This window comes from Lemur catta, chromosome 8, assembly GCF_020740605.2.
Source record: "Lemur catta isolate mLemCat1 chromosome 8, mLemCat1.pri, whole genome shotgun sequence".
In the NCBI taxonomy this organism is placed as follows: Eukaryota; Metazoa; Chordata; class Mammalia; order Primates; family Lemuridae; genus Lemur; species Lemur catta.
This window is the reverse complement of record NC_059135.1, coordinates 99,985,532-100,005,988: the sequence shown is the minus strand read 5'-3', so window position 1 is coordinate 100,005,988 and position 20,457 is coordinate 99,985,532. Positions and strand designations below refer to the sequence as shown.

Here is a 20,457-nt window from a genome sequence, read left to right as displayed (position 1 = left end):
AGCCCACAGCCCAGCTCTGGCAGGAGCGCTGGCTTGCAGGGGAGCTGTGGGTGAGAACTAGGCTCCTACCCACTGAGCTGTGTGACCCTGGGCCAGCCCCTTCCCTCTCTGAGCCTCTGGTGCCACGTCTGCACAATTGGCAGGGTTGCTGTGGGTTGGGGCCGACCCTTCCCGGTGCAGTCCTGAGCAAGGCCGGCCTTGGGCTTGAGACCACCTCTTTCAACTCCCTCATTTTGTAGAAGAGGAAACAGAGGCCGCGAGAGGCAGGGCCTTGCCCAGAGCTGTCCCCTAATGTCCCAGAGCCCTGCTCTGTGCCATGCAGCAGGGAGCCTGCTGCCTCCCACGGACCCCACGCACTGTCCCTCGCCCTGCCCCACCCTGCCAGGCACCTGTGGCCTTCCTGTCCTGCAGGGCCATGGCGTACACGGATCTTTCCTTCAGGCCCTCCAGGAACAGAGCCATGAGCTCGGCGATGGCCACGCTGCTGGGGGACAGGAACTCGTAGTCCTCGTGCAGCGTGGACAGCAGCAGCCTCTGCCCGCCCTGGGCTTCCCTGGGGAGGAGGGCAGTGTGACCAGGGGCCGCCTCCACCCCCACCTGCTTCAGCGCCCCCCGACTTACAGACCAGGAATCAGGGAGGCTTGTCTGGGGCTGGGGCCTGGCAAGGCACCACTGTGGCTGGTGGCAGATGAGGGCCACTCGGCCCCGAGTGTGGGGTTGGCTTTGGGCAGGTAATGAGGTGGCTGGTGTGCAGGACACCCCCCGGACACCAGGGACGTGGCAAAGAACATTAGCGCCGAGACGCGTTGCTGGCTCTGCCGTGTGCTGACTCTGGGACCCTGGCCGTGCTCCCCAGCCCCGGGTGCCTCAGTTTATGCATCTGCAGAACGAGTGGCACCGCGAGGGCTTCATGGCACACAAAGGTGCCCGGTGTGGTCAGCCTCAGGGGCACAGCCTGCTGGTCACAATTATCGTGGTCATGCCACCCTTCACTGTGCTTTACCAAGAGGGTCTGGCAGGGCACGGGCAGGACTCCCCGCGGGGCCTGGAGTTCACAGCTGTCCCAAGGAGGGAAGCGCCCGCTGAGTGCATGCGGCCAGAGAGACTGCTCGCCTCACGCCCTTGCCAGGGGGTCCGAGCTCCAAAGAGGAGAGGCCAGGGCATGTGCAGTGCGCAAAGGGCTTAACGGGCAGTGCGGCCTGGCGCAGGAGGGGCTCCCAAGTCCAGCGGCCACGGCACATGACGACCCCTGTCCCTCCACCCCAGCCCAGCTCCGGGGACAACATACCACCCCCTCTTGCTGTCTCTCCCTGAGCCCCCAGATGCACCAATTCCAAGAACTCAGTTTGTGAGAGGACCTCTTCCCTCAGGGTCCCCACCTGTTGGTGGCCAGACCCATGATCTCTAGAAAAGAGAGTTCCAGCAGCACCTTCTCCCGCTGGTCCAGGAAGCACAGCCCCTTCCAGTTAACAGCCAAGACGAGCTGGGTCTTGGGCAGGCAGGGGCCTAGGCAGGGCAGACAGCAGTACGAAGGTCACGCCGGCCCCCAGGGTGCCCAGCCCACACCTGCCCCAGCCCGTCAGGTGCCATTACCAGAGAGTGTGGTGACTTCAAAGAGCCGGGAGAAGAGCAGTGGCCACTGCAGGCAGGCGGCGTCCACCACCTGCTCCTGCACGGCCAGCGGTGTGGCTTGCGTCTGGGTGTACGGGGCCTGTGGGGGGACCGCGGGCGTCACCCCAGTGGCCGTCTCCCCTGGCTGATCCCTGCCCAGTGCTCAGGGTGAGGAGCTGGTGGCTCACTGTGTGGCTTCTCCCTAAAGCGAGGCCAGTGCCTGCGGAGGGACTCTCCAGGGACGCCCCTGGGGACTTCTGGGGACCAGTGCAGCCCTGCCGAACCCTGCGTGCCCTTTTAGGAGGTGGTTTTGGGGAGGGAGGAAGGCCTTCCCCTCTTCTTCATCGGGGTGCCACGGCTGCAGGGTGGGGCTCGGCACGGGAGCTGCACGTGTGTGCACACGTGCGCCTGGGCTCGTTCTGGCCGACCCCCACCTGCGGTCGGTCTGGCGCTGTGCAGGGGGCCGCCTTGCCCGTCTGTGTCCGTGGGGCTGCCCTCTGCCTGCCCCCTCTGGAGTTCTTCTGCATATCGGGCCTCTCCCCAGGACCTCCGCCTCAATCCGCCCTCTCTCTCCTCGTCTCCAGGTTTCCTTCCTCCTTTCTGGACTCTTCCCCACCTTCCTTCTCCCCTTCCTTCTCCCCTCCCCGTCTGCTGCGCCGTGTCCGGAACTGGCCGTAATACCCAGCTGAACTTGCTTTCACACCTTGTTGAACAGAACGTTATTTCTCTTGTTCCACCTTTTAAAAGTGGCTGCGTAATACTCCCATGCTGGCTTGGGGACTGTAAACTGATGCCTGGCATCTGAAGGGAGATTTGGCACCACGCAGCAAGTATCAGATATTCAGCACGTCCACACGCTCTGACCCAGGGGTTCCCATGCGCCCAGTGGGGGCACACCGAGAGGCCCAGGAGCAAGGAGGGCAGCCCCCGAGGGCAGGACCGATGCTGAGGCCACGGCACGGCCAGCGGTCCGCAGCCGTGGATGACCTCTCGTGCCTAGAGGCCAGGGCCCAGCGGGATGCCACAGTAGGGACCAGCATGGGGACCCACCCAAGATGCCAACTGGGAAGGAAGAAGGCGGCACAGGCCTGTGACAAGGATTTGAACTGAGTGGGACTGTTTGAACCTGAAGAGCAGGGCTATGCTTAACTGTCAAGGCTAAGCTTCCTGTGCCCTAGTGGGTGGGGCTTGCAGGGACGGGCTCCATCCGCCTGCACAGCGAGGGCCCCGACGGGGAGCTCAGGGCTGGAGTGCCCAGGCTGCGTGCAGGCTGACCTTGGCACAGGCGGCAGTGACGAGGCTGGCCCACTTCTCAGGGGGCTTGGTCCTGTACAGCTTGGGGGGGATGCAGCTGGGCAGCAGCTCCTGGACAGCCTTGTCCCCCACCGAGGCGCTGAGCTGCACGTAGCAGTGCCGGGCCAGCAGCTCCACCAGCCCTTCCTCCTGCAAGGCCGGGGGAGGGCAGATGGGTGAGCACCCACTCTTCCCCAGGACGCCTTTGCCCCGTGGCCCCGCTCTTGCCCCAGTGTGGCGGAGCTGGCCAGCAGCTCAGGCAGGACCAGGGAACGTAGGCGGCCACCCTGTCCCGCCACCTCCACTAGGCCGGACCTGCCGCTTTCCCAGGGGAACCACCACGTGCCCTGCCTGGGCCCCTACGCAGGCCCACTCCCACTGGCAGGCTGGGAATCCCGGCAGCCTTGGCCTGAGGACAAGGGTGCTCCTCTCTGAGCTCCCAGGTGGCACCCGGACGTTGCTGCCATGGGTGGGGTGAAGGTGGGCAAGGCCATCCCCGTCTGAGCTCCAGTCCTCACTTGTCAGGGGAGACCCGCAGCCGCCGCTGTAGGGCTTCTGCAGGGACTCAGCTGGCGGGAGCCTGGGTGAGGCCCCAGCGTGGCCCAGCACGGGAAGGGATCCAAGTAGCCCATTCCAGAGAGACCAAACCCTCGCAGGGCCCGGTGCCCTGTGGCTCCCTGCCTGTGCCCATTCCAGGTGGCCCACAGTGGCACCCTCCTGACCAGGCACAAGGAGGTTTGCACCTGCTGCTCCCAGAACTGCAGGTGCATGGCAACCCTCGATTCTCACAGCTACCCTGCAAGAGCGCTCAGTCCTCCCTGCACATCCAGATGAGGGCCTGAGGCTCACCGAGGTGACGGAACTTCCCAAGGTCACACTGCCAGGAAGAGGTGGAGGTGGGACTTGAACTCAGGCGCTAGGGCTCCAAGGCCACACTCCTGACCATCAGGCCTTGCTGCCCCGTAAGCAGGGCTGCCACCGTGAGGTAGGTCTGGGCCACCTGGGGGGCCTTCCCCGCCTGCGGCTGCTACCCTGGCCCCAGAGGCCCGAGGGAAGGGGAACTGGAGGCTGGGCCTGGAAGGGACGGCACCCCTGCACCCCGAGACCCCTCCCTGCCCCCGTTCCGCTGCCCCCTGCCTCCCGCCCTCCACATTGTGCACAGCCTCTGCCGCCCCTGGGCCCTCCTCCGTGGGCCGCTGGACCTGGCCGTGGCTCTTTGAGGCCCCCACCTTCTCGAAGCTGTACTCGCCGGACCAGACTCCGTGGAGCACTTGGCGGTAGATGAGCTTGGTGCTGACGGGGTCCTCCTGGGAGTCATGCCAGGGGGTGAAGAACTCCTTCCGGAAGTAGATGCGCCAGGGGGACTGGCGCTGGCTCTCGCCCCTCTCCTGGGCCAGCTGCTCACACTGGGCGATGGCATCCATGACGTGGTCGCGCCCGCTGCCCAGGGACCAGAACTGAGGCCACAGCCAGGGGCGGCAGGTTAGTGGCTGCGGTGCACCCCGCCCTCGGCACACGCCGTGAGGAGCAGAGACTGGCCCAGGACGCGGCATGCCCGCCCCCCGCTCCCCTCACCCCTCCCAGAGGGGGTGGGCTGCAGCGCCTTGGCTGGCCGTCGGGTGTGACTGTGTCTGAGTGTGGGGGACGCCCCACTGGGGGTCTGGGTGGGTGGTGACGGGGCTTCAGGTGGCTGTGCCGGTGCGCCCCTCGGTGTCTGCTGCAGGGGCGTCTGCAGCTCCCGGGGTGAGGGAGGCCGCAGCAGGGGAGTGGCGCGTGGGCCTGGTGTCCCCGCGTGGGCTGCCGGGGTGGGGGACTGACGAGGTGTGCGTGGGGCACCGCTGGGTCCGAGGTGCAGCTGCCGGGCTGACCACGTGAGGGTGTGGGCAGGAGGGCGGGTTGCCTGCTGTGGGTGTTTGGTGGCTGGGAGGGCCAGCGGGGGCCAGGCTGGCGAGGTGTGAGGGCTCTAGCTTTGGGGTGTTTTGCCCGGGTGCGTGAGGGAGGGAGACAATGCCTGGTCAGTACCTTGTCGTAGACAGCGACCTGGAGGGAGAAGCCCAGGTAGTCACTGAGGCCCTGCTTGTGGGCGATGTGCAGGCAGATTTCCCTCGATGTGGAGGCCGAGTCGACGGTGACGGTCAAGCTTTCCCCAGTTACCATGATGACCTGGATCGGGATGTGCTTCTTGGACTTGACAGCCTGGGGGCAGAGGCAGACTCAGGCCCTGGGCTCAGCTGCCTGCCTGCGAGCCCCTGGAACCCCAAAACAGAGGCCAGCCCCCATCCCCCACCCCTCTCTCCCTGATCCACTGCCCCTGCTTGCCCTTCCCCGGAGGTCCCCGGGCTCCCAGGTCGGACGCGGCTCGGCACGGAGAACCACGCTCAGGCCGACCGGGGTCTGCCCCGGGAGGACAGCTGTCAGGCGGGAGCAGCGTTAGCCCACACGTCCGGCCACTTGCGTGCTTCTCCAGGTCCACCTCGGCAGCTCCGGGGGTGCTGCCTGCAGGCTGGCACAGCCCCAGTTTTCAATGAGAACCCTGAGCTTGGTGAGGTTAAGTGACTTAGACTGGCAGAGGTGACCTGCAGCCACCGGGATAGGGTACCGCGGGGTCACAGAGGTGAGCACCTTGCAGGCTGGGGCTGGACCAGAACTGTGGGAAGAGCAGGGTGCAGGGACCCCTCCTGGCTGTTCTGAGTGACACTGTGAGAACTCAGGTGATGCAGCTGCCAGAGCAGGATGAGGCAGCACCTGCTCCCAGGAGTAGCGCCACCAAGGACAACAGCCTTGGCGTGGCCACTGCCTTCTTCACAAGTGAACGCCCTGGGAGGGGTGGCGTTCGGAGCAGTTAGCCCAGCACAGCGCTGATAAGTGGCCAGATGGGCCTTCCCTCCAGCCAGTAGGGCCCTGCAAGAACGTGGGTCTAGAGGTGGAGGCACCTCGGAAGGCTGGGGAGGCTGCGCCCCATGAAGGGGGGCCCCCAGGGACCATCGGCCTGGGAGGTAACGCAGAGGAGACAGAGGAGCTTGAGGACAAAGGACCTATCCTGGCAGCAGGCACCTCACTAGCTGTACTGGGGGAGCCTGCAGCCTGCCCTGCCCCTCACCGCCCACTTCCCACCCTGCCGGCCCTACCTGCAGCTCCAGCCAGGTGGGGGGCTCCGTCCGCACCCCGTTGGCGCAGGTGCGTCTCAGGCGCTCAGTGCAGAAGGGCCCGTAACTCGCCGGCCCCCGACCAATGAAGTTCAGGAGATACTGGGGGGCGAGGAAGGGAGAGGGGCGGATGCTCAGGATGAAGGCCAGTTTCTACTTACTGCCCACTCAGACTTTAAAAACCACAACATCCAGTTTATAAAGATGCACTGAGACGGCGCACACTCCTCGCGGGGAGAAACGCAGCTCAGTACGTCCGCGAGGAGCAGCCTGGCAATACGTGTGCAAGTGCCTCGCTTTAGAGCCCACGTGCTCTTTGCCCCTAACGCAAGCCTATCCTCCAGGTGGGTACACACGCACGGTCACAGTGGTATCCATGGTGGTGAGTGACTGGCAGACAGACCCTGCAAGTCCACCCCCAGTCCAGTATCCCGTGGGGACCAGGCGTTACCGCTGGCATCGGGGAGGTTTGCGCCGTGAGAAAACGTCATGAACGTAAGTGAAAACTGCAGACGGCTCAATGTCCAAAACACGTTTGACAAAATGCATTGACAACCTTTTTGTCTCACAGAGATTTTGTTCCTTCCTGCCTTGCAGTGGGGGGGCGGGTAGAGCCCGGAAGGTTTACTGGTGTTGTGAGTTGCCCCAGTGCCCGGGGAGATGGCCAGGTGGCCGTGGGTCCTGCTGTCCCCAAGGGGACACGTGAGGAAGTGTTTTCTGCATGATCACGAGTCTGACACTGTAACACCACAAAAGGCCAGAAGAAAATGTTAAATGGAAGTGGCCTCTGGGTGTGCGGACGACTTTGATTTTCATTTTGGACTTTCTGCATTCCACATATGACTTTCATATCAGAACCAAAGGGTGTGATACGTTAAAACAGTGACGCCTGGGGCCTCCAACACTGGGAAGCACCTGGTAAGCCAGCCCACTTCCAGTTCTAAGGACTAGACAGAGACAGCATGGCCCAGCTCCAGGAGGGGCCCACTCCCGGGACACCTGTCTTTTCAGGCCACTTTTCGTCTATCATTCCATTTTAGTCTTGAAGAGCCGTCCTGGCGCCTAAGCCAAAGTGCAATTGGCCCTGCAGACCCTGGACAGGAGCTGGAAGGGGCCAAGGGCAGTGTCCTTTTATACAGATGGGAAAACTGAGGCCCACAGAAGCACAGGCACCGCTGCCCATCCCGGCTCGCAGGGGCGGGAGACCCAGGCCAGGGCCCACCAGGGCTCCAGCGTGACCCGCCCCTGCCCCGGGCCCCACCTTCATGAACCTCTCGGAGGGCGGGACACAGCCCAGGCAGAGGCTAAGCAGGATCCAGCCCCGGGCCAGGCTGCTCGGTCTGAAGTTCTCCGAGAGCTGCTTGCAGATCTGGCAGTAAATCTCGTCCCTGAAAGACACGGACCACTGGGAGGGCAGGCTGGGGGCCGGGAGGAGAGGAAACAGGGGCGCCTGGGCTCGCAGCCCTTCTGCCCCTCTGGGGGACCCGACCGTGGGGCGCCTCTCAGCCCTCGCGCCCCGCCCAGTCTCCTCACCCTCCAGGACTGCCACTGCCTCTCCCCAGGCTCGCTCCCCTGTGGCTGCCCGTAGTCCTCCCTGTCCGTCTCCGCCCTCAACACCCCTGCCCTGTGCTGCCTCAGACCTCTCTGCGCCACCCTGGCCCTCGGGTAGGGGGCTCCCTCTGTGTGACCTGCTTGTCCCCACAGGACAAGCAGCGATTTCTCCCTCCCTGAACGCAGACAGGGAGGCGGGGCCTTGGTGGGAGGACCACCCGCCCTCTCGCCTCCCGACCCCTACCATTCCCACTCCCACGGCTCAGGAGCTGCCCCTCTGTCACCTCTCGGCAGGGAGCCTCTCCTGGACCCTTCCCACCGACTCAAGCCTCTGTCATCTTAAAAAAGTGTCCCGTTAGTGCCTCACACCCCACATATCCAGAGGCTGCACCTTTCCCCCAGTACTCAGTGATGTGAGGGTAAATGTTTATCAACCAACTCACCCCAGAAAAAAAAAGCCCAAATTCATTGCGTTTGCAGATTTCTGTGGTGTAAATGTTCCCACCAAGGCCAATTTCGAGCTGCCAGCATGATGTCACAACTGAACACAGAGTTGGGAAGAGGGGTGCACGGCAAGCCGCTGGGAGCCCCGGCACACACGCTCTCTCCACGGCCCACAGACACCGCCAACCGCTCACCCAGCCTGGAAACCTGGGGTCGTTCTAGACTCCTCCCATCGCTTCATCCCCCAGGTCCAACCAGCCACCGCATCCTGCCCCCTCTCTCCTGGATGTCTTCTCTGGCCCCGACTCTTGGCCTCTGTGTCCTGGGCCATCCCTCATCAGCTCTCCCTGGACCTCTGTAGCGGGCCCTGCCCGGCCTCCTACCCCCAGGCTCCACCCGCCACGTGACTGCCAGGAAGATCATTCTGGAAGTCAGCTATGATCATAGTCCTCTGGTGCTTAAAACTTTCCCCACTTCCCTTAGAATTGAATCTGAACTCCCTGACCCAGCTGTGACAAACCACTGAGAATTCCAGGTCCCTCCAGGCCATTTCAAGGGTGAGCTGTTCTCCCTTGCCCTCTGCCTGGGGGGCACCCCCAGATGGCACTAAGGCCACCCCTCCTTGGTGCCCTCACTGAACCCCGAACGTACTAAGATGCTCATGCTGCCGCTGTGGCTGTCCTGGTCCTCTCCTGTCCCCCGACCAGAGGACAAGCTCCTCAGGGCAGGTACGTGTCGTCTTCGTCTCACATGCCCAGCCCCCAGGCCAGGGCCCATGTACTTAAAACATGTATATGAATGTGTGATGGATACAGAATAGCACATTTCTTTTGGTCTCAGAATTTGGCCAGGACCCCAGAACCATGGAAAAATGGATGCTAACATCCAATATTCTTGTAGAATTTGCTAAACAACAGCAGAACCAGTCTAGCTGCCATGCCTCCTCCAGGCTGCGTGAGGGAAGATGAGAAATTTGGAAGGTGATTCCTAGAAGGGACCTCACGGGAATAGAGAGATCTGTGGCCCATTTTTACTCCCCATAAGTGATGGGGGGTTGTGAGGGGGACCCCAGGAGAACTGCCAATAGGGATGGGCCTGTCAGAGATGAGACCCTCTCACGCCCCAGGGGAGGCACACTGAGCCCCGGAAGCCCACCGACCTCCCCCAGGGTGCTGGAAGGGAGCCTGGTGACAGTGTTCTTCCCACTGCTTGACTTATGTGCCCTGAGTTGGGGACATCCATGGAAAAAAAGGCTAGTGTCTGCTTCCTCCTGGAGAATTCTAAGCCCGGGGCAAGGTGGAGAGAGAGACTCAAGGGATGGCAGCTGCACACGAACTGCTCAGTGGGGCAAGTGTGAGCTTCCTGCCGGCCAAGAGGGTGCGTGGAGGGAGCTGGGCTTCAGGCATCCAGACAGGACCCCACATCAGCAGGCAGCCCATTATTCCAGAAGACCCCAGCAGTAGGAGGCTGTGGGATGTTCCACTGGGGGCTCGAGTCAGCAGGGGCTCTCACGGGATTACTGAGGGTGTCACTGTTGGACACTGCCTATGGGGGTATCTGAAGAGCCAACAGTGCACCTCGTTCTGACACAACCTTTACGTGTGTGCCGTGGTGGAGGGTGTGGTGGCCAGCGAAGATTCACCACGAGAGAACTGCCAACAGAAGCAGCCGAGTTAGAGGACTTGCCAGTTGGTGTGGCATGGGCAGCTAAACTTGACTAGAAGCCCTGTGGTCCTCCTGGCTGAAAGCACCAGAGGGCTGAGCCTGGGGCACCACACACCTTGAAAGTGGACGGGAATCTTGCAATGAAGAGAACCAGAGAAGGGGAGTCCTAAATTTTTCATATAAAATCCTAAATCTCCGGCTGACCCCTCATGGTGGGGCAGCACGGTGGGGCCCTCGTGGTGGGGCAGATGCCATGGCACCAGCTAAGGCAAAGTAGCTGCACAGGGATCCCAGCTGCTGCTCCCCATGTGGGAGACAGAGTTTGAATCCAGCCAAGCTAGTCACCCGCCAGAACAAAAAGTCAATGCTCTTTGAACGCCGGAACAGCAGCCAGGGGCTCTAAACGTACCATCCTCAGTGTCCGGGAGACAGTCCCAAAGTGCTAGACCCAGGAGGAGGCAACAGTCAAGTGCCAGACACGGCGGGGAACAGGAGGCACGGCCATCCTCACGAGAAAAGGCAGCTGGGCACACTGACCCCAAGGTGACCCAGAGAGTGGATTTGCGAGAAGGTTAAAAACTACTGTAACTCTGCTCAAGGACATAAAGAAAGCTACACTTATGGTGAGCGGGCAAGTAGGAAATCTTGGCACAGAAACAAAAGTGTAAAAAAGATCCAAGTGCAAATTCTAGAACTGAAAAAATAATACCTGGAATAAAACATTTGTTAGTTGGTATAAGAGCAGGTTAGGGAAGACAGAGAAAGATCAGCGAATTGGAAGACAGATTAGTAGAAACGGCCCAATCTAAAGAACAAAGGGAAAGGAAGAAAAGCCGGGCAGACCCTCAGGGTCACCATGCCGGTCTCAAAACAGCTCACACGGGTTAATGAGAGTTTGAAGGAAAAGACAGAGAATGAGTTAGAAAAAATATTTGAAGAAATAGTGACCAACAGTTTCTCAGATTTGGTTAAAAATATTAACTAAGTAAGTGGACCCCTAAAGTGCAGTCGTCTGTCCCTGAAAGCAGTATGTAGCTGTCCCTCTGCCTCCGTGGAGACGCATTCTACCAATCCAGCCAACTGTGGGTGGAAAATACGGCGTTCACAGGCAAACTGCACGGACTTCTAAGTGGTATGAAACCCCAACTCCTATAAGGCCAGCTGTATAGAAAGCAAAAAGCATACTGCAAATGAGGAACCTGCTCATTTTCCAGGCCCTGTGCTAAAGCCTGTTCCCAAGTGAATCAGCAGCACATGATGAATGTGTTTTCCTGAAATGGGGTTTTTCCTGTGGGGTTTCTTACTGCAGAGCAAGCAGAGAAGCCTGGGTGGCCGTAACACCTGCTCTCCTGAGACCCAGCCTTCAGGCCCCAGGACGGGGGGCGTCTCGTGGGCAGGGAGGTTGTGGCCCTGGGCTGGGAGGCTGGGAGGGGCTCCGACGCTGAGCATGGGGTGGGCGGGGGTGGGTACTGACCTGAGGCCAGGCCGCAGGATGGCGTAGCCCACGATGAAGTGCACCTTCTCCAGGTTGGACATGGGGCGGTCCGTGACGGGGCCACTGGGCTCAAATGCCTCCTCTCCAGTGTTCAGCTGGCTGGCCACCTGGAACTCAAAGGCGGCCGTCAGCACAGCTGTGACTCTCCCCATTTGCCAAGGAGGAAACTGGCGCGAGGAGAGGGAAGCCACCGCCTGGGACCCTGCTGGGACAGATTGAGGTTCCGTGCCCTGGGCTCACCTGGCCCGTGACCCGGGAGGACCGCTTCAGCTTCATGGAGGAGATCTCCTTGGTTCCCCTGTCCCTGCGGCCGGGCCTCTGTGGAAGGGGACAGTTCAAGAATGACTGTGGCTCGGGGCTGTCCTAAGCCTGGGCTCACCTTGGTGATGCTGCCCCTGCAGCCAATGGGGGGCCAGAGTGAGTGTCCCTCTCGTCGGGCATCTCCTGGCCCCAGCTACAAAGCACCAGCGCCATGCGAGCTTCACAACACGCACACGTGCACATCGCCTGCCGGGCGAGGAAAAGGAGGCCCAGGGACGGCAAGAGACTAGACAAAAGCTGCTCACCATCCTTCTGGGATGGGCTCAGGGCTGTTCTTCTGATCCCAAAGCTTGTGCCCTCCCCAGTCAAGCTCTCCGAGGACGGACTGGGTCTGAGCCCAGGTGCTTGGGACGCCCCCAAGCCATGGTCACTCAGTAAAAATGCGGCAGATGAATCAGAGGAGGCTCTGCCCGCTGCCAGGAGAGCTCTGCCCGGGGTTCAGAAGAGCCCAGGCTTCAAGCTGGCATCCAGGCAGGGCAGGGCAGGGCCTGCCCCCAACTGTTAGCATCTAGTGGTCTCCTTAGGCAGAGGCTGTTCCTTGTCATGATGGTGTCAGGAGAAGAATTTGCTGTCAAAATTGGAGCTCAGTGTGGGACTGGACCTGGGTTGAGATCAGCCCAGTCTGGGGCCAGGCACCAGCTTCTGGCTGGGGCAAAGCTGGTTTGCCACATGGGGGCTGACTGTGAGACATGCTAGCTGGCGAGCTCTAAGAGGTCTGGCTCGGCCCACTGCCCTGTGCGTGGGGCACGTGGCAGGTACTTAACAAATGTGCGCAGGAAGGAAAACCTGAGATCTGACCTCCAGGAAGCCAGTCCTGCTTCCCCCGTGTCCATCCTCCAGAGGTGCAGGGTGGCTGGACTGCCTCCCAGAGTCCCTTCCCGGAGCAGTCGCCAGCCTCCAAGGCACCTCCTGACATTCCTGCCCTGTGTGGGAATGTGACCTCAAGACTAGACGTTGCATCTTCCTTCTTGCTTCCTTTCTAGAATCAGCCATGCTGGGGGAAGCCACGTTGTGAGGATGCTCAGGCAGTTGGCAGAGAGGCCCATGTGGGGAGGAATGGAAGCCTCCTGCTATCAGCCACATGGGTGAGCCATCTTGAGAGTGGACTGTCCAGCCCCAGGTGACAGCTTGGTGGCAGCCTCATGAGAGACCCTGAGCCAGAACTATCCTGCTAAGCTGATCCTGAGCCCCAGAAACTGTGTGAGATAATAAATTTGTGCTATTTTAAGCTGCTAAATTTGGGGGTAATTTGTTACACAGCAACAGATACCTAATATGCCCTGGTAGAGCCCACACCTCCAGAGATCAAGGACTCAGGGCCTGGGCCCAGGCAACTTCCATGTACTTCCTGGACTGGGTTGGCCATGCGATTGGGGCCGCAGGTCTCTACACGGTAGTCTGCACACAAGACCCCACAGGCATCCGAGCTGAGCCTGGCCAGGCACCTGGATGTGTGGGGCAGTCATGGGCCCTGGCTACTGGTGGGCCCGAGTGCTGTCACTGCTGCATAATTCCTTGGTTAGTTCCACTGGGATTATGGCATGTGACTGGGCCTTGGAAGGACTTCTGACCCCAAATGGATGCAAATTAACTTTCCATCGGAAGGCAGGGTAGAACTTGGGTCAAGAACTTGGTCTTCGGGCCGGGCATGGTGGCTCATGCCTATAATCCTAGCACTCTGGGAGGCCAAGACAGGAGGATTGCTTGGGCTTAGATGTTCGAGGCCAGCCTGAACAAGAGTGATACCCCGTCTCTACCAAAAATAGAAAAATTAGCTGGGCATCATGGTATGCGCCTGTAGTCCCAGCTACTCAGGAGGCTGAGGCAGGAGGATGGCTTGAGCCCAGGAGTTGGAGGTTACAGTGAGCTATGATGATGCCACTGCACTCTAGCCTGGGTAACAGAGCAAGACTCTGTCTCTCAAAAAAAAAAAAAAAAGAAGAAGAAGAAGAAGAAAAGAACTTGGTCTTTGAATTCAGCAGAACGATTCAAAGTTCAGGTCCTGCACACCTGTCCGCTGTGATTTGGGGACAAGTCATTTCATGTCTCCATTTCTTTAGCTATAAACAAACATAGTAATCCCCACCTTGTAGCGCTGCCACCTGGGGAATGAATGAAGGGAAGCGGCTGGCACACAGCAGGCCGTGGGTCAGTGTTGTTATTACCGTTGCATGCATTTGAATCCAGTGTAGGTCAAATGTGATATTCAGAGTCCAGGGGACTCTCTCCATTAATGACTATATAATTCAAAGAGTCCTGGGCACGCTCTGGGATTCACGAGTTTCTGAGCACAATTCATGACTGTAAGTGCCCGGGTGCCCTGGCCCGGGGGTGGAGTTCAGTGGGAGGGGCTGATGGGAGGGCTCCGGGACCTGTCTCCCTTCCCTGTGGAGCTTCCCAGGGCCAGGCCCTCCCCTGCCTGCTGCCCTCACGCCGCCTACCTGTGCAGACCCTGCTTGCTGCAGACTCTGGGCGCCACCCGCTCTGCCCAGCGTGTCGTGGATCTGCTGCATCACCGAGCTGCCGTGGCTGCTCCTGGCATAGAGCACTGGCTCCGGGAGGTCACCCATGAACCTCAGGATGATGTTCCACACGGCCAGGGCGGCCTGGGGAAACGAGACAGAGGCCCGGCTGGAACCCCGCTCCCAGCACTGGGGCCCCTTCCTTGCTCCCTCTGAACCACAGCTTGGACTCCGGGCCCTGGGAGTGTCCTGAGCTACCCAGAGAACACCGGGTACCGAGCAGTCAGCGTCGTCCTCATGGTAGAGCAGCGGGTATCGGAGGGGCCGCCGGATGTGTGTGTGGCTGGCTGATTTCTGGAAGTAAGTCACAGCAAACTTGGGGAAGGTGTACTCGGCCAGGCCATCCACATCCCCCTCGGGCTCCTCCACTATGGGCACTGTGTCCAGGTCAACCTCAGGCAGCTTCGAGGTCTTTGCTTCCAGGTCCTGGGGGTGAGTGAGGGAGAACACAGGTCAGCAGTCCTCGCAGCCAGCAGCCAGCTGGTCAGCCGGCTGCCAGCACCGTGGGCATCGCGGGGGGCTGTGGAGCAGGTCCTCCTGAGGGGGTCCCAGCACCTGCTACACGGAGTGAGGAGGTGGGAGGGGCCCAGAGCGGGGTGTGGTGGGGTCCACACAGGACAGCCTGGGGTGCTGCTCCTCCTGCCTTCTCCCCACTCCCTGCCGTGGTCACATTCTGCAGAGCGGCAGCCCCAAAGGCGCGCTGGGGGTGGCCTGGGGAACGCTGCACGATGACAGCGTGGACGTGTTTGAGGGTGAAGGCGCCTGCCTTGCCGTGGGAAAGGTTTGGCTGCAGAAACCCACACTCGCTCCCCCTTCTCTGCGTGACACGGGACCACCCAGGGCTACAGCGCACACGTGGCCACCCGCTCGGCAGCTCGGCCAGCGGGCGCTCGGCTTCTCAAGTAGCGGGAGCCGGGCCAGGAAAGGCCCGCTGGTCTCACCTGGAAGCGCGGCGGGGCCTGGCCCTCCTGCCCCCCGATCATGGCCGGGAGGAAGCCGAACACTTCCTCCACCATCTCCGTGTCGGTGACGGCGTCGTAGACCGACTGGCGCTTCTTGGCGGGGAGAGCGCTTTGGCTCTTCTCTTCAGCAGGGACGACCAGCGGGGCCTGTACACAGTCGGGTGGGGAAAGTCACCCACTGGCCCAGCTCGGCCTGCCTCACAGGGGAGGCACCTTCCGGAAGCCAAGTAAGCCTCATCCTGCCATCATTTGTCCAAATCAACATATTTTGCTCTAAAATCTAAAATAATAGATTTTAACAGCTAGGGCAACTAGAAGTCAACCAGCAGGGCTTTCTGTTTCCCAGTGCAAGCCAGAGGTCCAGAGAGGTGAGGTTTCTGGTTTGTCCCTGACCCCACAGGGCCCCACATGGCCCCTGAGGCACCACCCTGAGGGTGCAAAATGCAAGCAGATGCATCCTGGTGCTGTCCCCTGCTCCCTGTCCTCCCAGCCTCCCAGACCTGGGGCAGCTCCCCTTGGGGTTTCTCTGTCCCTGGAACTGTCACACACAGCCCAGTAGCAAGGGGCCTTGCTCCCCTCCATGCAGTAGTGGCCTCTCACAGCCCATCTGGCCCAGGTCTCCTGTGGCTTCCCGGGGAACCACCACCCTTGCCAAAAAATCACCGCCAAGGTGAAAGGGAGGGGACCAAGGAGCTCGACTCCGGGATCCAGGCATAAGGCTGTCCTGCCGATCCGGTGCCTCTCCATGCTAGGTCCTGCGAGCCCCTGGTGGTGGCCGAGGCTCCCCAGGTGGCCTGAGGGGCTGCGGTAGTGCTGACTTTGGCCAGGAAGAGGGAAGAGCTGTCTCTGGTCTTTCAGCCCAGGAGGCGCCTCTTAATTTGCCTCCTATATTCTTGCTGTGATCTTGAGTAATTTTTAATGTCTTGCTTGAGGGTGGGGCCTTTCCAAAGAGGCTTCTGGTGAGAATGCCATATGGCTGCTCACCCCTCCTGCCTTCCCTCCCCAACCTGGGCCGCTGCCGCTCCCACCTGCCCAAGCTGTTGGGTGACCACCTACACTGGCTTTCCGTTGCTGGAAGCTCCGCCGGGCAGCCATGCCCCTGGCATGGGCCTGAATGACCAGCACCGCCCTCTTCTTGGCCTGGACCTCCCGGCGCACGAGGTAGCCCCTGCAGAGGGCCTGCAGCTGGACCATCCTCTGCCTCATGGCTCGGTACTGCTGCGCCAGCAGGCGGCCCCGGGCGATGGCCTGCAGGCGCTCAAAGCCCACAAGGATCTGCAAAAGCAAGAGGGAGGCGGGCTCAAGGGCGAGAAGGCCCTCTGGGGAACGGGGAATGATTCCCCAGGAGACCTCGCAAATCAGCTTATCGTCAGCTGCTTTTTGGCAAAGGGCTGGTCCTAGAATTGCACGCACCTTTGAGCATGGGCATACTGAGAGAGTTGTTGCTTGTAAAGTACCTGGAACACAGCCTGTCAGGCAAGTAAGTGCTAAATGAGCATTTGTGAAATAGCATAAATCATAAAGTGGCCTCCTGGGGGCCATGGACAGAGAGAATCGGATTGGATTTCACATGGGCGAGTGCATTCCAGAGGCCATGTTTCTCACACCTGCCAACCAAGGCCGGCCAACTTGTCAGGGGCCAGCACACCTGTGCAGACACCTGCAGCCAGCTCCATCAGGCTAATCTGTCAGGGCATCTTTAAAATAAAAGGGAAATAAGAAATGGATGAACATCCACTTCTGTGCTACAAACATCCCCTGGGCCCTTGCAACGCACCTTGTTGGCTTATTGATGACCAACCCAATGGGTCAGCTTAAGGGCTGGGAAGTCACACAGCCCTGCATCGAAACCCCAGCTCTAGAGCTTACCAACTGTGTGCTCTTGGGGAAACCACCTGGCCCCTTGGTGCCTCAGTTCCTTGACTAATAGGATTGGTTTAACATCAAATAAAATGACTCATGCAAAGCAACAGGCCCCGAGGAACCTTCCCATACACATCAGCTACTATTATGCCCTTTGTGAGCATGGAACGCAGAGAGGCCAGAGCCAGTCTTGCTGATGTGACCACTCTATGGCACAACCACAGTCACATCCATGACAAAGGCAAGTGGTCAACTGAGGCCCAGCAGGGTGCGGCCACGGTTGCTCTGGTCTACTCGTTAGGCAGATACTCATTAGCAAGTGCTTGTGGTTAAGAGAAAACTCAGGAGTGTTTTTTTTGTTTTTTTTTTTTTTTGAGACAGAGTCTCACTCTGTTGCCAGGGCTAGAGTGAGTGCCGTGGCGTCAGCCTAGCTCACAGCAACCTCAAACTCCTGGGCTCAAGCGATCCTCCTGCCTCAGCCTCCCGAGTAGCTGGGACTACAGGCATGCGCCACCATGCCCGGCTAATTTTTTCTATATATTTTTAGTTGGCCAGATAATTTATTTCTATTTTTTTTAGTAGAGACGGGGGTCTTGCTCTTGCTTAGGCTGGTCTCGAACTCCTGACCTCGAGCGATCCACTCGCCTCGGCCTCCCAGAGTGCTAGGATTACAGGCGTGAGCCACCGCGCCCGGCCTTGGAGTGTTTGAAAAAGAATAACCAATCATTTACTTATTTTGTTGCCTGTAAGCTGGGAAGGAATAGGCATTGTTCCATTTCAGAGCAGGACACCTAGTCTGGCTCTGGAGATGCCCCAAATTCTGCAGAACACTTGGAAGGCCACAGGGGGCTAGAGACTATGCTAAGAAGGAAAATATGGGGGGCTGAGGTCTAATCTCATCTGTGAGTGATTTGATCCTTCCCTCCTGAATCTCTCATTCAGAGAAACAAACTTCAAAAATTTGTCTTTTATTGGACAGTTAACACATTTACCCTGCAGGCCCGGCCTCCCCAGCGAGCTCTCTCACCAGCTTGAAATTCCTTCGGTTGCAGTAGCCTCTCCACCAGGCCTGGAGGGTCACGGCCGCCCGCCTCTGCCTCAGGAACTCCCTCCTAGAAGGGGACATGCAAGCCTGGGTCGTGAAACGATCCTAAACATTTGGAAGCCTTTTGGGGGAAAACTGATTCTGAAGGGAAGAGGGATAATAAAATGTTGGGGACAATGAATACATACAACACTTTCTCAGAAGCCTTTATAGACCAAAAGACACAGGCAGATTAGAAACATGAAATCTACTGTTGACAACCCAAATTTGAGAATGACCACGGTTAAGTTTTTAAAGTAATCGAAAAATTCTTCATTCCTTCCTATCTCCCCCAAAGCTCTGAAGGGTAAAATTCATTCCCAACTGTTTATTCCTTGCCAGACCCTCCCTCCGGCCCAGGGCTGGACCCGGCGAGGACGACCTGAGCCTTGGGCTCTGGAGAGGCAGAGAGCCCTGCAGGTGAGCTTGGAGCACGCAGCCACACGGGCGCACCTCATTTATTGCACCTGGCAGATATTGCATCTTTACAGACTGAAGGTTTGTGACAACCTCGAGTCAAGCAAGTCTGTCAGTGTCATTTTTCCAAGAGCATGTGCTCACTTTGCGTCTGTATTACATTTTGGTAATTCTTGAAATTCCTCCTGCTGCAGTGGCTTCTTTTCAAACTTTTTCATCATTATTACATCTGTTACAGTGATCTGTGATCAGTGATCTTTGATGTTACCATTGTAATTGTTTTTGGGTGCCACAAACCACACCCATATAAAATGGCAAACTTAATCAATGAATGTGTGTGTTCTGACTGCTCCTCCAAGTGGCTGTTCCCCTCTCTCCCTCTCCTTGGGCCTTACTGAGACACAGTGATATTGAAATTAGGCCAGTTAATAACCTTATAATGACCCCTAAGTGTTCAAGTGAAAGGAAGGTTGCATGTCTCTCACTTTAAATCAAAAGCTAGAAATGATTAAGCGTAGTGAGGGAGGCATGTGGACAGCCATGATGGGCTGAAAGCCAGGCCTCTTGTGGCAAGCAGCTAGCAAGTTGTGAATGCAAAGGAAAAGGTTTTGAAGGAAATTAAAAAGTGCTACTCCAGTGAGCACACAAATGATAAGAAAGCGAAACAGCCTTATTGCTGAGATTGCTTATTGCTGAGAAAGTTTGAGTGGTCTGGACAGAAGGTCAAACCAGCCACAACATTCCCTTGAGCCAAAGTCTAATCCAGAGCAAGCCCCTAACTATCTTCAATTCCGTGAAGGCTGAGAGAGATGAGGAAGCTGCAGAAGAAAAGTCTGAAGCTTAGCAGAGGCTGGTTCACGAGGTTTAAGGAAAGAATCTGTCTCTAGAACACAAAAGTGCAAGGTGAAAGAGCAAGTCCTGATGGAGAAGCTGCATCAAGTTATCCAGAAGATCAGATAAATTTATCTTTAGCTAAGATAAATTATGAAGGTGGCTACACTGAACAACAGATTTTCCATGCAGACGAAACAGCCTTATATTGGAAGAAGATACCATTTGGGAATTTCAAAGCTAGAGGGGAGAAGGCAATGCCTGGCTTCAAAGCTTCAAAGGACAGGGGCTAATGCAGCTGGTGACCCTAAGTTGAAGCCAGAACTCATTTACCATTCTGAAAATCCTAGGGCCCTTGAGAATTATGCTAAATCTACTTTGCCTATGCTCTAGAAATGGAACAACAAAGCCTGGATGACAGCACATTTCTTTATAGCACCATTTACTGAATATTTTAAGCCCACTGTTAAGACCTACTGCTTCAAAAAAAAAGAAAAGATTCCTTTCAAAATATTTCTATTAACTTACAATGCACCCAGTCACCTAAGAGCTCTGACAGAGATGTACAAGGAGATTAATGTTGTTTTCATGCCTGCTAACACAACATCCATCCTGCAGCCCATGGGTCAAGGAGTAATTCTGACTTTTAAGTATTACTATTTAAGAAATACATTTATTAAGGCTATAGCTGCCATAAATAGTGATTCCTCTGATGGATCCGGGCAAAGTAAATCAAGAACTTTCTGTGAGGATTCACCATTCTAGATTCTTCATTAAGAACATCTGTGATACATGGGAGGAGGTAAAAATATCAACATTAACAGGGGTTTGGAAGAAGTTAATTCCCACCCTCATAGATGACTCTGAGGGGTTCAAGACTTCAGCGAAGGAAGTCACTGCAGATGTGGTGGAAGAGCAAGAGAGCTAGAACTAGACGTGGAGCCTGAAGGTGTGAGTGAATTGCTGCAATCTCATGATAAAACTTGAATGGATGAAGAGTTGCTTCTTATGAATGAACAGAGAAAGTGGTTTCTTGAGATGGAATCTACTCCTGGTGAAGATGTTGTGAACACTGTTGAAATGACAACAAAGGATTTAGAATATTCCATGAGCTTAGTTGATAAAGCAGCAGCAGGGTTTGAAAAGATTAACTCCAATTCTGAAATAAGTTCTACTGTGAATAAAATGCTATCAAACAGCATCTCATGCTAGAGAGATATCTTTTGTGAAAGGAAGAGTCAACCAACACGAC

General features: G+C 57.8%; 1 protein-coding gene and 1 long non-coding RNA gene across 3 annotated transcripts in view; one reads left to right on the top strand and one right to left on the bottom strand.

The window, feature by feature from the left end:
• MYO7B (myosin VIIB) overlaps positions 1-20,457 on the bottom strand; it is an 83,261-nt gene that overhangs the window by 7,877 nt on the left and 54,927 nt on the right. For both annotated transcript variants that reach the window (XM_045558836.1, XM_045558837.1), the window contains 15 exons: positions 17,901-17,985; positions 16,067-16,285; positions 14,990-15,157; positions 14,265-14,474; positions 13,968-14,132; positions 11,446-11,523; positions 11,185-11,312; positions 7,312-7,438; positions 6,033-6,152; positions 4,927-5,100; positions 4,134-4,361; positions 2,887-3,054; positions 1,594-1,711; positions 1,380-1,506; positions 390-553 (listed from right to left, as the gene is read on the bottom strand). In XM_045558836.1, the coding sequence (XP_045414792.1) occupies positions 390-553; positions 1,380-1,506; positions 1,594-1,711; positions 2,887-3,054; positions 4,134-4,361; positions 4,927-5,100; positions 6,033-6,152; positions 7,312-7,438; positions 11,185-11,312; positions 11,446-11,523; positions 13,968-14,132; positions 14,265-14,474; positions 14,990-15,157; positions 16,067-16,285; positions 17,901-17,985 (2,279 nt within the window). The remainder of the gene's footprint in view (positions 1-389; positions 554-1,379; positions 1,507-1,593; positions 1,712-2,886; positions 3,055-4,133; positions 4,362-4,926; positions 5,101-6,032; positions 6,153-7,311; positions 7,439-11,184; positions 11,313-11,445; positions 11,524-13,967; positions 14,133-14,264; positions 14,475-14,989; positions 15,158-16,066; positions 16,286-17,900; positions 17,986-20,457) is intronic.
• LOC123643365 lies at positions 4,912-12,754 on the top strand. Its single transcript, XR_006736770.1, has 2 exons — positions 4,912-6,545; positions 8,082-12,754. It is a non-coding gene; the product is annotated as an uncharacterized LOC123643365 (long non-coding RNA).